Source organism: Tamandua tetradactyla, chromosome 7, assembly GCF_023851605.1.
Source record: "Tamandua tetradactyla isolate mTamTet1 chromosome 7, mTamTet1.pri, whole genome shotgun sequence".
In the NCBI taxonomy this organism is placed as follows: Eukaryota; Metazoa; Chordata; class Mammalia; order Pilosa; family Myrmecophagidae; genus Tamandua; species Tamandua tetradactyla.
The window spans coordinates 170,163,032-170,179,309 of NC_135333.1; the positions used below are offsets into that span (position 1 = coordinate 170,163,032).

The following is a 16,278-nucleotide window of genomic DNA, read 5'->3' on the forward strand; positions in this document are numbered from 1 at the left end:
CCACAGTAAAGTAACAAACAGCATGGCTCTAGCCCAGAGACCACAGATGAGTGCAATCCAATTTCGAGTCCAGAAATAAACTTTCACACCTAGAGTCTGTGGCAGTTATTCTTTGTTCTGCAAAGAATCAATGTTGGAAGAAAAAACCTTTGACAGAAAGTCAGAAAGCAAGGAAAACTCTGTCTCCAGCCAGAGTCCCGAGTTTATTTTCTGTTCACTATTTATGGGGTAAAGGGGCCACTTGGAGTTAAGCTATCCTTCGATCATCAGGGGAGGTTCCCAATTGCCTTGAGGGAGTATCTTTCATTTAAGAACAGAGCAGGAATGTTTCCATGGCAGGTAGAAGATATTCCAGGTAAGCAAAGCAGACAGATATGCAAATGGCACAGATAAGAAAAGCAGACAAACATCTTGAGTTGTTTTCAACTCATGCTGTTTTCAGCATCAAGTCTATGAGCAGACAAACAAGCAGACAAGAGCAGTGGTTTTCCACTGCTTGAGGACATGCAAACACAAAGCAAGCTTACAAATGCCTTAACCATATCCTCCCTACAATAATCAATTGACTTTTTGTCTTTTAAACAAAACTGGTTTGCTTTATTTCATTATAAGAAGTCTGCAAATTCCTGGGATACTCCCTTGCCTTTTGCAGTGCACAGGCGCAGCACACCCAGTGGACATTTTGGTCTTTGTCCATGGATGCATCCTTGCCCTGGGTCCATGTGGCATGAAAGTAGGAGAAGCATCCTTAAAGTGGATGCCTACAAGTGGATTTGCCAATCGCAGGTTATAAAGTGACCAAACTCGATGGCATCCTCCATTGGAACAGACAGACAACCTGGGTGGTGGAGAAAGAAGTGGAAAGAAAGTCTGTCCAGAAGAAACCTAAGAACATAAAGAGGCAACAAGACTTGAGAAGCAAGCTGCATCTATCTCCAGTAAAGAACAGACCGAGGAAAAAGGCAATGAAACTAAGAAAGTTGGAAAAATATTTCCTCTGACCTCAGAACTTTTTTTTTCTAAGGCCACTCGTCTTTAAGCTCACCCAGTAAGAGTTTAAAATGTGGTTTAGACTTACTTCATCACGAAGGAAGATGCCTGGGGAAGAATCATCAGTTTGTTAATTCCTTCTGTCATAGCTTATCCCTTGTGATAATGTAGCGCGAAAACCAGGACCGAGGCCGCAGGCCTCCAGGAACGTTCCGCGAAGTTAGAACAGGCCGAGCCTAAGGATCCGCAGTTTCGGGAAGCAGGTTTTTCTTAGCTCCTGCGCACGAGGGCCCACCTAAGTCACCTCAAAAGTCTGAGCCCTGAACAAAAGGCAACCTTAGCTTTTATAGACTTTTTGACATGTTAAAGACAAGGTACACAATTGGCTGATTTAAGTTGAGAATGGCCCAGAGCTGAACCGTTGAGGGGGCCCCCACCCCAGGAATGTCTTCTTTTGCCTATGTGCATTTTTACCAGTACCTGAAGGCTAGGGGAGGGGGTTTCTATACCAGGAAATGAACCTTCTTATCTCACTTGCCTGCAAGGAGAGGGGGTTTGGGGATTTTCCACAGGGAGCACAGCTAAACCAGGAAGAGGGCAAAGCCTGCCTGCTACAATCATAACCCTCATAAAGTGTAGATCAGTGTGAAAATGTCCTCTGTTTAAAAAATCTGAACCCCACTGATAACAGAGCATTCATACTGGAGAGACATCATATGAATTTACTGAATTTGGGAAAACTTCTTTCATTCACATGTCATATTTCATTAAATGTAGAAGTCATGCTGGAGAGAACCCTGTGTTTCTAAGGAATATTGAAATGCCATTAGCTAGATGACAAATCTCATTAAGCAAAAGAAAATTCATACTGGAGAGAAATCTGAATGCAACAAAACTTCATTGAATGTTAGAAAGTTTATACAGGAGAGAAACCTTTGAATGTACTGAATATGATAAAGTACTCTCTCGAATCTCATTTCTTACTCTATGTTTGAAAGGCAATACAGGGGAAAAGCCATATAAACCTAAGAAATGTGGAAAAATCTTAAGCCAAATATAAATCCTCATTCATCAAAAAATTCATATTGGAGAGAAACCTTGTGAATGTGGCTAAGCTTCCTTTCAGATATTAAAACTGTCAGCAGAGAATTTATAGTGGGGAAAACCCTTTTGCCTGTAAGGTATGTGGGAAAGTTTTCAGCCACAAATCAAACCTCACTGACATGAACATTTTCATACTAGAGAGAAACCTTTTGAATGTAACGAATGTGGAAAAGCCTTCCGCTGAAAGCAGTACGTCATTAAACATCAAAACACTTATACTGGAAAGAAGCTTTTTGAATGCAATAAAAGTGGAAAAGCCTTCAGCCAGAAGGAAAACCTCCTTACCCATCAGAAGATTCACACTGGTGAGAAACCATTTGAGTGTAAGGATTGTGGAAAAGCTTTCATACAGAAGTCAAACCTCATTAGACACCAGAGAACTCACATGGGAGAGAAGCCATTTATATGTAAGGAGTGTGGGAAAACCTTCAGTGGCAAATCAAACCTTACTGAGCATGAGAAAATTCATATTGGACAGAAACCCTTTAAATATAGTGAATGTGGCACATTTTTTGGCCAGAAGAAATACCTCATAAAACATCAAAACATTCACACTGGAGAGAAACCCTATGAATGTAATGAATGGGGAAAAGCCTTCTCTCAAAGCTCATCTTACTGTACATGTGAGAAGCCGTACAGGTGATAAACCTTATGAATGCAATGTATGTGGAAAAGCCTTCTCTCAAAGCTCATCTTACTGTACATGTGAGAAGCCGTACAGGTGATAAACCCTGTGGTTATAATCAATGTGGGAAAGCCTCCTCTCAGTTTTCAACTCTTGCTTTACATTTGAGAACACACACAGGTAAGAAGGCTCATTAATGTAGTGAACATGGGAAAACTTTCAGCCAGAAGTCACACCACATTAGACACCAGAAGTTCATACTCATTAAAAACCCTAAGAATACCTTGAAGATGTGAAGTTTTTCATCAGGAATGTACATTTCATAGCACATCAGAAATAGCCGTTCTAAAGCAGAGCACCATGGGTGAGGGAAACAAAAACTAAAAACTTACAGGATACCAGAGATTACATACTGACAAGGAGGATAGTCATATGATATAAAGCCTGTGGCCAACAAAAAACCTACAGCAAGCAGCAAAGGTAATGCTGAAACCTTAGAAGCATTCCCACAAAAATTGGAGAGAGGAAACAGATGCCTGCTGTCATCATTGCTATCAGCACAGACCTGGAGATCCTAACCAATATTTTACACATATAAAGTTGTAGGTATTGGAAAGCAAGAGATAATACTAGGTATCATATACAAGTAATATAAAACTCCTGTGGTGTTGATGCAGCAGGAGTGAGCCCATAAACAGACTCACACACTTATTAGAATTTGGAATATACATAGAAATGACATCAAGAGTGATGAAGTAATGGGACTATTTAAAAAGTAATTTGGAGGTACTTTCTTGTCCAAGGAGGGGATAAACCACGAACAAAAGTGAAATGCAAAGGGGTCAAAACAGCAATATGAAAAAACTATATTCTTAAGTCATCTTGAGAATGGGAGAGCATTTCTTAAAACAAATTTTAAAAATACCTCGCAATTCTCTGAGTATGTATACCAGGAAATACTTACAAGGAGGATACTTACTGTGGCATGATTTGTCACAGTAAAAAATTGAAGACAATGTAAATGCCCATCAGGAACGAAATGGAAAATTCTTATGGTGGAATACTGTATCTATAAAATGCAACATGCATCAACAGGGAAAGAGCTCAAAAATTATGTTGAGAGGGAAGAATCAAGTTGCACAATGATGCATAGGTAGTACAATGACATTTTTGTAAATTTGAATAAAGACTTTCCTCACAAAATTCAGTAGTATATAATGGCAATGGATGCATATTATATGTAAATATTTCTGAAATGGATTGGAAAGATACAGACCAAATTCTTGATAGTGATTGGCTGGGAAGAGTGGAGGAGAGAAGGGAACGAATGTGGGAGGTGGGGAGGGGATTGGTAAAACAGGATTGTGGCTTTAAAATACAAGAAGATATTGGTTAATTCTGGATTGCGGTATATGGAAATCTTGGGGTTTTTTTTTGTACTTTTTAAAGAATTTCTCCATAATAAGGATAGGGATGGGAAAGCTGTACCTTTACAAACAATATCATAATGGGTTCACTAGAATCAAATACTAAACTTTTTATAGAAAATATTTCTAAAATTTTATCAATGGTGAGTGAATGGATTTGTTCTGTGCAATATGAAATTATCTATTTTATTAAAATTAAATGACAGCATAATCAAAAAGAAAAAAGAAAAAGGAAGTCTACAAAGTAGGTAGGATTTAGCATTGGTTCAGCAGCTTCATAATGTGAGTACTGGCATCTCTGTAGTTTTTGTGGCTCTTTGATCCCTCATGTTTGAAAGAACTACTGTAGCTCCAGCCATCACGCTGATATTTGTGGCAGAAAGAGGTTAAGAGGTGGTCTTAGCTGCATCTATCACTTGAATGAGTAAAATAAAAGTTTTTCCAGAAGGCTCTAAGCTAAAGCTGTGTCCCGAGGCCACTCCTAGCTGTAACAGAGACTTACTCATTTTTGAAAATATGAATGTATAGTTTCACCTCCTCTCTTAAATAATATCTCCCTTAGTCTGCTTAAAATATAAAACACACACTTGTAAGTTTCATTTATACACCCTCTTTTAGGAGTTCCTATACCACTCAAGCCAAAACCAGGGTAATGATATCCAGGTCAAAAAGCTTCACACCAGAATTAAAAATGGGCTTTCAGTAGTCATTTCCAAATAAAGTTTTAGAAATCAGAGTGCATTTTCCCATGGAAACAGTGTTATAAAATCCTTTAGACCTAGTCACCCTTTCTGACTGATACACATTCTCTTATTGGGAAATGTCTTCCAAATGCCTGCTTGCTTTCTCTTGCCTCAGCCTGCTCCTCATTTTCCCTTGCTCATTCTGGTGATGCAGAGCTCGCTCGGTTTCTCTACTGTGCCATCTTCTAGCTTGTCCCTGTACTTATATACACACAGTTCCCTTTGTCCCAGTTAATTCTCGCCACTTCATTTTCAGGCTAAGTTTCTGTCCTTCTTCCTATTCTCTCTTGAATGAGAATCTTCAGTGACTCCCTCTAGCATGTTAGGTACCCCTTCTCTGCATTGCTTGTCACACTTATTCTGTGGTTGATAAAATACACTCCTCTGGTGTCCAAATCGTGCTCGTCTTGCTTTTGCCATGGTTTGACCAGATGCAGTGTGCAGGAGAGGGGTAACCAGTAGCCCTGGTTGTGGAGTTCTTTCTTTCATGCTAGTGTATCATAAGAAGAAAATCCACAAAAGGAACAAAGATGAGGGGAGCTACAGGTAGCCTAGTTTGTCCTGAGAACAGGAAGAAGTAGGGAGACAGATGTTTGGGAGGGCTTTCTGGAGTGGACAAACGATGTGCTCATAAGAAGATGATCCTGGATTACAGATACTAGGACTCACAGCGAGTCTGCATATTTTCTCTGCAACTATGGACTGTAGCACCTCCTGTTAATTTCATCATGGTCATTGCAAAAAAATAAACTAAATGTTATTGGATCTACATTGCCTCATCTGTCTTGTCTGATATAATCACTTTGGAGAAGGAAACCTTTAGAGGGGAGAGGAGGAGAGAGGCTACATGCTAAACACACCTACTCTTATCACATTTAAAAAGTCAGTTCTTCCTTACAATGTTCTGGGAAAAAATGATGAAAACTAAAATGCCCTATTTTTGAAAACTAGAGAACAGATTTGTTAATTATGATATTTGAAGGTTATTCTAGATTTCATTCAGCGTATGAATAACTTCCTCAATTCTTTACTTGCCAAGCTCTCATGCTACAGGATTTGAAATAATTTCTTCTGGCCTAATAAAAAATAATAAGTGAAAATTTTAATACCGAAGGACTAAAATTTCAAATAAGCATTTTAATTATTTATTAAAACTTATATATTGTCTGTTTTCAAAAATGATTTCATGTTTACTACAAAAGCCACAGTAATAAATTTTACCAAAAGGGGACAAATTAAGCTTCTAAAAAAGGAGAAATATTCTAATTCTAAGGTTAATGTAGTTGCTATTAGGGAGTAGAAAATTTTTGCCAAGTTTTCAGATAATTTTGGCTTTTGTTTTTATGTTGACTAAGGCATTTTTTAAAATTAGAAAGCACAGTGTCCTTGTTTGCAAGCTGCCAGAATGTGATATACCAGAAACAGAATGACTTTTAAAAACGGAAATTTGTTAAGTTGCAAGTTTACAGTTCTAAGGCCATGAAAATGTCCAAATTAAGGCAAGGCCATAAGAGTGCCCAAATTAAGGCATTCAGGGAAAGATATCTTGGTTCAAGAAGGCTGATGTTTGGGTTTCTCTCTCTGTTGGAAAGGCACATGGTGACGTCTGCTAGCTTTCTCTCCATGCTTCCTCAATGGCTTCCCTGGGGCTCTGTCTGTTCTATTGGCTCTAAACTTGCATTTTCAAAGATCTCTGGCTGTGTGGCTCTGTCAGCATTAAAACTTTTCCCAAAATGGTTCCATCTTAAAGGACTTCAGTGAGCAACCCCACCTTGAATGGGAAGATACACATCTCCATGGAAACCATGTAATCAAAAGTTACTACCCACAATTGGGTGGATCACATCTCCATGGAAGCAATCAAAAAAGCTCCCACCTAGAAATACTGAATGAGGATTAAAGAACAAGGCTTTTCTGGGGTACACAGCAGATTCAAACTGGCACACACAGGAATTCCTTGGAAGAGACAAAGTTTTTCCTGGTATAAATTATGAAAAACATTTTATATGATAAATGCCTTCCTCAACAATTTTAGAGAAAATGCATGTGTGCTAATTTTTACACAACTATCTCTTTTAATGACTTCTGACAAAAAACCCTGAAATCATAACATTACAGTTTAACTTAATGAAGGCAGTTCTGTTACGGTTTGAACACAGTGTATTATCGTATATTGTTTAACATTAACCTTGAGGTTTCCTTTGCATTTATTTCATCAGTTAATCCATCCTCAGCATCCTTTTTTCTTCTGCAAAAAAAAAAAAAAAAACATGAGATGATTTACTGCCTATAAATCTGTAAGACTACTGTATGAATCTTCATTAGAACTAGTCAAAGATGAACTCCTAAAAGACAAGAGACGTCACAGATATTTAGGCACACGTTTTTTATAAGACGACTTAGTACTACAGCAACAGCATCGGAATGAGTAAAACATTCTTTGTATTTTCATAGATGATGCCAACTTCTTTTTATTTCCACTTGGGTCTGGAGGTAGTTAATAGTTGAGTAGCATGAAAAGGACTGCTTTTTTTCTGTTTATTTACATTTATTTGCGTGTAGGTTGTGAATTTGTGTATAGGTGATATCATAGTATACAAACTGTTCAGCTCAGCTCCTTAATTTTTCTCCCCCTATTTGATGAGACCCTTCCGTGCCCTAAACATTGCTCTAGCACATTCTTCCAGAGTAACGCTATACCATAACTACCCCCCCGTTGGTGGACATTTTGATTGTTTCTAGATTTTCATTATTTCTCGGCATAATTTTTTATTTTTTAACAAGGACAGCTGACAAACTGGTTAGTTTTCATTTCAGTGCCTTGCCCCAGATCTCTTTGGTGATTAGCTTGTCATTAGTCAAAAACGCACAAAGCAGAGGGGAGAAAGCAAAAGGCCTGGTGAAGCCACACTTTTATAAAATCAAGACAAAAATGTGTATTGTATTCCTTTTAAATGTGTCTTGAAATAATATTCTTCATGATTAAGTGTAGCTGCTAGTTAATCTTGTAATGTTAAGAGTGTATAAGTTCATATAATATATTTCACATCAGTAAAGCAAGTTCCTAGATTTACAATTTTATTGTCAGACAAATACTCTGGTACAACTTTAGTAAATATATTACGGTTATATAGGTAAGAAATAAGGAAACTTAAGAAAAAAAATTGGCACCAGATATACCACAAAAAAGCGTAAAGTTGTCAAAACAAAACTTAGAAATATTCGTGCAATCTAAATATGTTAGAAATATATTTAATTTTTTTTTTAAGGACACTCTTAAAAAAGACTACTAATATATTACTCTGGGAAGTAAGATTGCAATGGTGGTTGATGAAGGAGGATGTTCACACATACGAATATATATTCTATATATTTCTGAATTTCTTCAGTGTGCATGTATAAAATTTTAACGAACTTTTTGAGAATGTAATTCACATACTACAAAATTTCCCCTTTTGAAGCATACAATCCAGAAGTTTTTAGTACATTGTTAAAATTGTGCATCCATCACTAGGGTTCCAGAACACTTCATCAGCCCATAAAAAAACACGCTACCCACTAGCAGTCACCCCCATTCCTTCCTCCCCCCCAATACATTTTCTATGTAAAATTTTAAGAATGATAAAGGACTATGTTGAAATACCTAGAATGTTATTTCTAGATTTTTTTTTTTTTGCTGGAATTCAAGAATTTAAATCTTCTTGGTCGACAATGGATAATTGGAAACAGAATGTCCACTTTTATATGATCTGATGTTTATGAGAAAAATGAAATAAAACCCCACCACCCTCAAATTCTTTTTGTAACAGAGGCTGACAGTGTGTGCACACTCGAAATCTGGGGCCGAGACACTGTGGGGATATTAGGGACACGGCTGGGGATGCAAGGGTCAAGGCCGGGGACGCGAGGGTCAGAGCCGGGGACGCGAGGGTCAGGGCCGGGGACGCGAGGGTCAGGGCCGGGGACGTGAGGGTCAGAGCCGGGGACGCGAGGGGACAGGGCCGGGGACGCGAGGGACAGGGCCTGGGACGCGAGGGACAGGGCCGCGGACGCGAGGGTCAGAGCCGGGGACGCGAGGGTCAGAGCAGGGGACGCGAGGGGACAGGGCCGGGGACGCGAGGGACAGGGCTGGGGACGCGAGGGGAAGGGCGGAAGCCGAGCGCGGCCACCTGCCCCTCGCGTCAGGAGGCAGGCGGGGGGCTCACAGCAGTCCGGGCTCAGCGCACCCGGTCTCCTACTTCCAGCTCTCGCGCTGGGGGCGCAGCTGGAGCCCGGCAACACCGGCGTCACCCGGGAACCCAGAAATGCAGAAAGGCACATCCCGTGCGCACGTGGACATCCGCGCCGCAGCGGTCCCGAAGCACCACCACGTCTGGAACACACCGGCCTCGAGACTCCCGGCGCGGCAGCCGGCGCCGCCCACCCCGGGCCAGGACCCGCGGAACAGAGCCCACACAAGCCTTCCTCCGGCTGACCCCACGCGCCCCACACACCCGGCTAGTGTGTGGCGCGCACCCGTTCGCGCGCCAAGGCTGCCCAGCCTCCAGTCCATGGCTCCGCCACGGCCTCGCGCGCCGGCCCGAACCCCCGCCCATAACCCCGCCCATAACCCCGCCCCAGTGGTCCCGTAACCCCGCCCCCATGGGCCCTGTAATCCCGCCCTCACTGGGCCCAGTGGGTGGAGTCCGAGGGGCCCTATGCCTCGCTCCGCCCCTTCCGGGCCCGCCGGAAGTGACGCAATCCCGGATCGGCCGGTCTCTCGGCTTTCCCGTCCTCTCACTCTTCCTTCCCAGTCCCTCCCCTCCCCTCCCCCCTCCCCACTCCGGGTCCAGCCCCGGCGGCCGCGCGGGCGGAGGACGCTATGGAGTGAGCCGGCGGCGGCGCCCCGGGGCCGAGGCTGTGCGGGAGCCCAGGCGGCGCTTGGGAGGGGCGGGGGAGCGAGCCCAGAGCCGCCCCTCCCTGGGACTGCTGAGGAGGTGAGTGGCCGTCCGCGGGCCCGGGGACCTGCCCTGCCGGCCGCGCTCCGGTTGGGGGAGACCGCGCCGGTTTAGGCCTTCCAGGCCGCCCGGCTGCTGCCGTTGCCTGGTGACGGGCTTCGGGCTGCGGCCGGCGCGAGCCGGGCGGGGGCCGCGGGTCCGGGAGGCCGGAGCCGCCCGGAGAGGCCGGAGGCGACGGCCTGCAGGTGGGCGCGGGTGTCGCGGGGGAGACCCTGGCTCCTTTTTGGGAAGTCGGCTACGACTCTGGAGCCCCTGGGCTCTGAGGCCCGCCCTGGTAACCCGGGCCGCCTGTCGGGGCCGCCAGCCGGCGTCCTTCGGTGCCCGGAGCGCCGGTTCTGGAATGGAAGGTTATTGTGTGCTGGGTGGGTGGGGCGAGCGCTTGGTTAGAGCTGACAGACCCCTCGGTGGCTCCTGCGCTCTTGTTTTTCTAAGCGGGGGGAAAGGGTGGAGGGAGGTTTACACCGATAAAGCTGGCAGACGCAGGATCCGCCCGCTCCCGTCCCTGTGATCAGCAGGTGGGGAGCCCAGCATTAGCAGATTTCCCCTATACCCGCCTTGAGGCTCCAGACTCTAGCGACTTCGGGTCACTAGTGACTCGTCAATTGGGACTAACTGGAAGTCGCAAACTAGGTTTTTGTAGATCAAATTCAGGAATTATTTCTATGATGACTTCTATCTTCTGAATTGGATTCTGTAGGTAAGAAGTTTTCTGAGGAGTATGTCCCCCACTTCTGGGAAATTGACAGTTTGGTAAAAAAGCTCCAACTCAGCATGTCGTTGTAAACCGAGTCATGTAAGGTGATCGCTTGAAAACCAGGTGCTTGACGCTTCTTTTTGGACTTTGCAGGCTTCTTTGTTCGGTATCCTATCTTATATTTGTATAAATATATATATATATTTTTAAGTTTGAAGGTAATTTATCAACTTGTGTATAAATAGAATTTTTGCTTTGAGACATTAAACTGTAGTCATAAAGGAAGCTTTTGGGGCATTATATAAAGAAAAGGGACCTAATGGAAGGTAAGGGCCTTCATTCTGTTCAGATCCATGTTACTTACACACATACAGAAACTAATTTTTTTTTGTTTCTATGATTAAAATTAATGAAGGCACATTGTACTTCCATCCCGTGGAATATTTCTGTAAAACTTGAGCATATGATTTTAAATATTCAGTCTTTTTATTGTGTTTAATTCATTGCTTAGCATTATTATCCACCCCCTTCTGTAGAAGTAAAAAGTTGGACAACTTCTCCCTCATGCCTCTTAATCCATCACAGAGTCCTCCTGCTTTTGCCCCTTGAGTCTCTAAAATCTGTCTACTCTTCATCTTCACCACTACTAGTTCCAGCCGCTGTCATCTCTCATCTGATCTACTTCAGTAGTTTGTAATCATGGTCTACCTACATCTACTGTAGCCTCCAGAGATCTACTCTTATCGTCTCCATGTTTAAAACACTTCAGTGACTTCTCATTTGTTTTTAAGATAAGATGAAAACCCTTAACATGCTCTACAAGGTATGCAAGGTTGGGTCACTAATTGCATATCCAGTGCCATCTCCACAGTGCTTTCTGGCATTCACTCTCTCTTTTATCCATCCTGTTCTTTGGATTCTCCTGCTTCTGGTACATAGCTTTTGGTTACTATGCTCTCTCTGCCTGGAAATGTTCTTGCTTTCCTTTTCACCTAGTTAGTGCCTACTCATCTTCATCTCACGTCAGGGCAGTCTACCTTAATTATGTTCTCATATCACCATAGCAGTGTTGCCATATTTATTAGTATTTAATAATAATGAGATGCTATCTCTTGAAACCAAGTGCTCAATAAATGTTTATTAAATGAATGAATTCACTGAATCCTTACTAAATGTGCCAGGCATTGTACTAAGCATTTTATGTACATCATCATCTTAAGTCCTCACAGCAGTCACTTGAAGTATGAGTGCCATTTTTTCTTGGTGCTGGTCACAGAGCTTTAAGTATTAGAACTACCATTAGAACCCAGGTTTCCTTGCCACTGAGGATTATGACTTAATCATGTAATGCTGTTATCACATTTTACTGTGCATTTAGAATCACCTGGGCGCTTACTCAAACTACAAATACCCTAACTGCACCTTTACAGATTCTTATTCCAAAGGTTTGGAACAGTAAAAAGACATCTGTGTGATTTAACTAGTTATCCAGGTTAGATGTTCATGAAAGTTTGAAAAACCATTGTTTTAGACATTACTTCAGTATTTACAAGTTTAAGTTTTCATACATTATGCTATACTTAATTTCCGATTTCATTCTTTCTCAAATCAAGAAAGAACTGTAGACCTAAGGAAGTGACCTTAGAGATCATTTAGTTTAATATCTATTCAATTATTCCTTTTTTCCCCATTTCCAGCTGGAGTGACTGAATAGGGAGAAGCTTCCACCCCACTCCCACTGCTTCTGTTTTTCCTTCCTTTTAAAATTACAGTTATATTCAAGAATCTGACAGATTTGCTATAGTAAAAACTTTACTGCACTAATTATATGGGCTGGAAGTGCTTTTAGAAGACTTGGATGTAATAAGATCTTATTTTTCAAATTATTAATTTTATATTTAAGTATATGTTGCCGTGTAATCTCTCATGTTGCTTTTTAAGTTTTATTGTATAACTGTCTTAAGTTTGTAAGCAGTGATGGAACCTGAATGTTTTGCTTCTTGCTTCTCCTGCTGAACCTAGCATGGTGCTTGCCACCTAGTAAGGTACTCAGTAATTGGTTGAATTGATGTATATTTCACTAGACATTGCTAAGTTTCTTCAGTTTTTTATGTTTGCTTCTAAAATCAAGCTTGCCTTCTGTAAATAATCTATTCATGCTCAGCTGAACAAATAATTAGATATTTTCTATAGTTGTATAGAATGATTTAAACCATTTTTTGAAAACTATTTTTAAAAAAACTCGAGTGCTCCCACAAGGAAAAAACGTGTTTCAGGAATATACCTCAGGATCATCTTACTTTAGATATAAACAAATGAGCACTGCATTTAAGAATGTGGGTACAAAATCTGTCCCCAACTTTTGTGAAGTATTTTACTAAGAGAATTTAGAGTTATGTATGTGTAATTCTTGTATAGAGTTAGAGTTTCATTTTATGAATACATACCTGTATAAATGATGGAGTGACAGTCTTTTCAGTCATTTCCATAGAAATTTCAGATCCCTGGTGCTTCTTTAAAGGATGCATCATTTTTTAGCTTATTTGTATTGATTTGAACTCTTGTTTTTTTGTAGACCTTGAGGTTTATTTGGTGCTTTATTGAAAGTCTAGTCTCTGCTAGGCCCATGAGACTGAAAGTTATGAAGCCCAATTTCACTATTAGATCTTCCTTTAGTAACCTTTTTGTTGACATTGCAATATTTGCAACTAGAAAACAAGCAGTTCTACTTTGGGGAAGTAGAGGCCCTTTTTTTGTTTTCAGTTGTGTTATTTTGAAAATTCAGGAAAGTTTTTTAGAAAATAATTTTACTTCTTATATTCCTGCTGTATCTAGAGTTCGTAAGCAGGCAGAACTGAAAGAATTGCCAGTTCCTGCCGGCTACCTGCCAACAATGCTGTAACACTCAACCCACCTTCTGTCAGGTACATGTAAAATCTAGTACTACAATACATTCACATACTGGTTCTACTGAAAGCTAAGTCATGGCTGAGCCAGTTGGTAGAGATATGCGATCTTGGGATCATATAGAAGCTGCCCCAAATCTTACTTTGACTGATACTTAGAAGGGGAAGGTGGTTGAATTTCAAGTGAATTCAAATAAAAGGTATATTGGGGAAATGACTTACATGAATAAGCATTTCTACCCTTTATAACTTTTATTTTTTGTGTGTGCATGGGCAGGCACCAGGAATTGAACCCGCTTTACAACTTTTATAACATTATGTTTTAGTCTTTGGAAATAAAATTGGCTATTTCTTTACTCATTTAATCACATGAAAATTTGAAAACCTATCATTTTAAGAAAAGATACTTGAATTCTGATTTTCTTACATGCCAAATAGCTATTGCTAATAATTAAAAAATCTCATGTAAGTTCACTTCTTATTTTGCAAACGCATTCAGATTATTCTATCCTTGGCTTTTACTCTTTTTTGGTCTCCTTGGGTGAAGTTTTCAAGCCCACTGTCTTAAGTACTGTACTGTCAGTAAGCTCATGGTGCCCAAATATTTACCATCAATCTAGACGTTTTTTCTACCTGCATGTCTAAAAACCTAGATATCTTCATATGAATGTCATTCAGATAATTCAAATTGAACATGTCCAAAATGAGTATTTTACCTGCTCTCACAAGGCAAAATTATCCCCTGTTTGTCCTGCCTTGGCAAAGGGCTTCATATTCCCACCTAGACTTTGAAATTGGAGACCGGAAAGAGATTCCTAAATTTGTCCTTTTCCTTATCTAATTGATCCCAAAGTTCTGTTAGTTCTACCAAATACTTGTTAATTTTGTCCTTCTCTTTCTCACTGCTACGTCCTTAGTTCAGCACACACACCCCTCTTTAAACTTTGTTTAAAATGTGAAATATAGCAAAAAGAAAAGTGCATAAAATTATTTAACATGGAATCGTGAAATAAACGTCTTTGTAACTAGTACCTTTGAAACACCACCACCCGCCCTTCTCTATTTTTCCTGTCACTGTTTCCAAACGTACATTCTTCCAGAGGTAACCAGTATCCTGGTTCTTTTGGTGTTTTTTTCTTGCTTTGTATACATCCTAAATTATATAATCATATTTATGTATCATCCCTGAACTATGTATTGAAATTCTCTTTAATCCTGCAATATTCCCCACCTCCACTCCTGATTTATCTTCCACTCTGCTTGATAGAGTGATTGACCATCTACTCATCTCGAAACCCTTCTGTAAGCTTCTCATACTTGATTCTTTTCTATTCAGTGTCCTTTGTAATCTTTGTAATAGTTCTTGTTGAATTATTTATTGTTTTTTGATCACTTCATAATCTTCTTTTCCCCCTGTCTTGGTACATGCTAATCCCTCTTTCTGGAATGCTCTTTCCCTTTTTTCCTACCTGAAAACACTTCATTTTTGAGCCCATCTTCGTGCTCCTATAAGCATAGTATATTTTACACCTCTAGTTAATTGCCACAACTTGTTGCACATCTGAGTCTGCAACTGGACTGAATTAGTTCCCTTTATGTCTGTATCCCCATGTATAAGGAGATGCACAGGATATGGCATGTAGCTAGTCAGGAAGGGTTAGAGGTGCGGATTTGTAGGTTTTAAATAGGGTTTTTGTATCCCTTCACCTCCCTCACCAATACAACAGCAGATGTTCATGGAAAACAACTTGGCATAGCAAATGAATGTTTTCATAATGCCAATAGCAACATTTTCCAACTGCTTATAGAAATGCAGCATTAAATTAAAACAAAAAATGAGTCTCTGTTTCTATTTACTTCAGATCTTTTTTTTTTCTTCCCCCTATTATTTATTTTTATTCCATATGTTCTACTTCTCTGTTGACAAGGTAGATAAAAGGAGCATCAGACACAAGGGTTTCACAATCACACAGTCACATTGTTACAGCTATATCATTATTCAATCATCCTCAAGAAACATGGCTACTGGAACACAGCTCTACATTTTCAGGCAGTTCCCTCCAGCCTCTCCATTACATCTTGAATAACAAGATGATATCTACTTGATGCATAAGAATAACCTCCAGGATAACCTCTCCACTCTGTTTGGAATCTCTCAGCCATTGACACTTTGTCTCATTTCCCTCTTCCCTCTTTTGGTCGAGAAGGTTTTCTCAATCCCTTGATGCTAAGTCTCAGCTCATTCTAGGGTTTTTCTCAATCCCTTGATGCTGAGTCTCCGCTCATTTCAAGATCTCTGTCCCACGTTGCCAGGAAGGTCCACACCCCTGGGAGTCATGTCCCACCTAGAGAGGGGTAGGGTGGTGAGACTGCTTGTTGTGTTGGCTAGAGAGAGGGGCCACATCTGAGCAACAAAAGAGGCTCTCTTGGGGGTGACTCTTAGGCCTAATTTTAAGTAGGCTTGACCTATCCTTTGTGGGGCTAAGTTTCATGTGAACAACCCCCAAGACTGGGGGCTCTGCCTATAGCTTTGGTTGTCCATACTGTTTGTGAGAATATCAAGAATTCAACTTGGGAAAGTTGAATTTCTCCCTGTTTTCACCACTTCCCGAAGGGGGCTTTGCAGATACTTTTCCACTCACTGATCGAATAACTCTGGGATTCATCGGGGCATCACTGTGGACAAACCAACAAAATCTCATGTCTTACCTGAGATTCCAAGTACTTATGGCATTCAATCAAACTATCTACATAAGTTATATTAGGAAATGCACTAGTCAAAATATTAATTT

General features: G+C 40.9%; 2 protein-coding genes and 1 pseudogene across 2 annotated transcripts in view; 2 read left to right on the forward strand and 1 right to left on the reverse strand.

The window, feature by feature from the left end:
* DEPDC4 (DEP domain containing 4) overlaps positions 1-8,464 on the reverse strand; it is a 35,865-nt gene extending 27,401 nt beyond the window's left edge. Inside the window, 3 exon segments of the mRNA XM_077168292.1 lie at positions 316-326; positions 5,884-5,965; positions 8,445-8,464. Of these exon segments, the coding sequence (XP_077024407.1) occupies positions 316-326; positions 5,884-5,965; positions 8,445-8,464 (113 nt within the window).
* Positions 1,825-3,015, forward strand: LOC143690349 (uncharacterized; annotated as a pseudogene).
* A 1,290-nt stretch (positions 8,465-9,754) lies between the features above and the next one.
* Positions 9,755-16,278, forward strand: part of SCYL2 (SCY1 like pseudokinase 2) — an 83,894-nt gene continuing 77,370 nt past the window's right edge. Inside the window, exon 1 of the mRNA XM_077111757.1 lies at positions 9,755-9,865. The gene's annotated coding sequence lies outside the window, so the exon portion shown is untranslated. The remainder of the gene's footprint in view (positions 9,866-16,278) is intronic.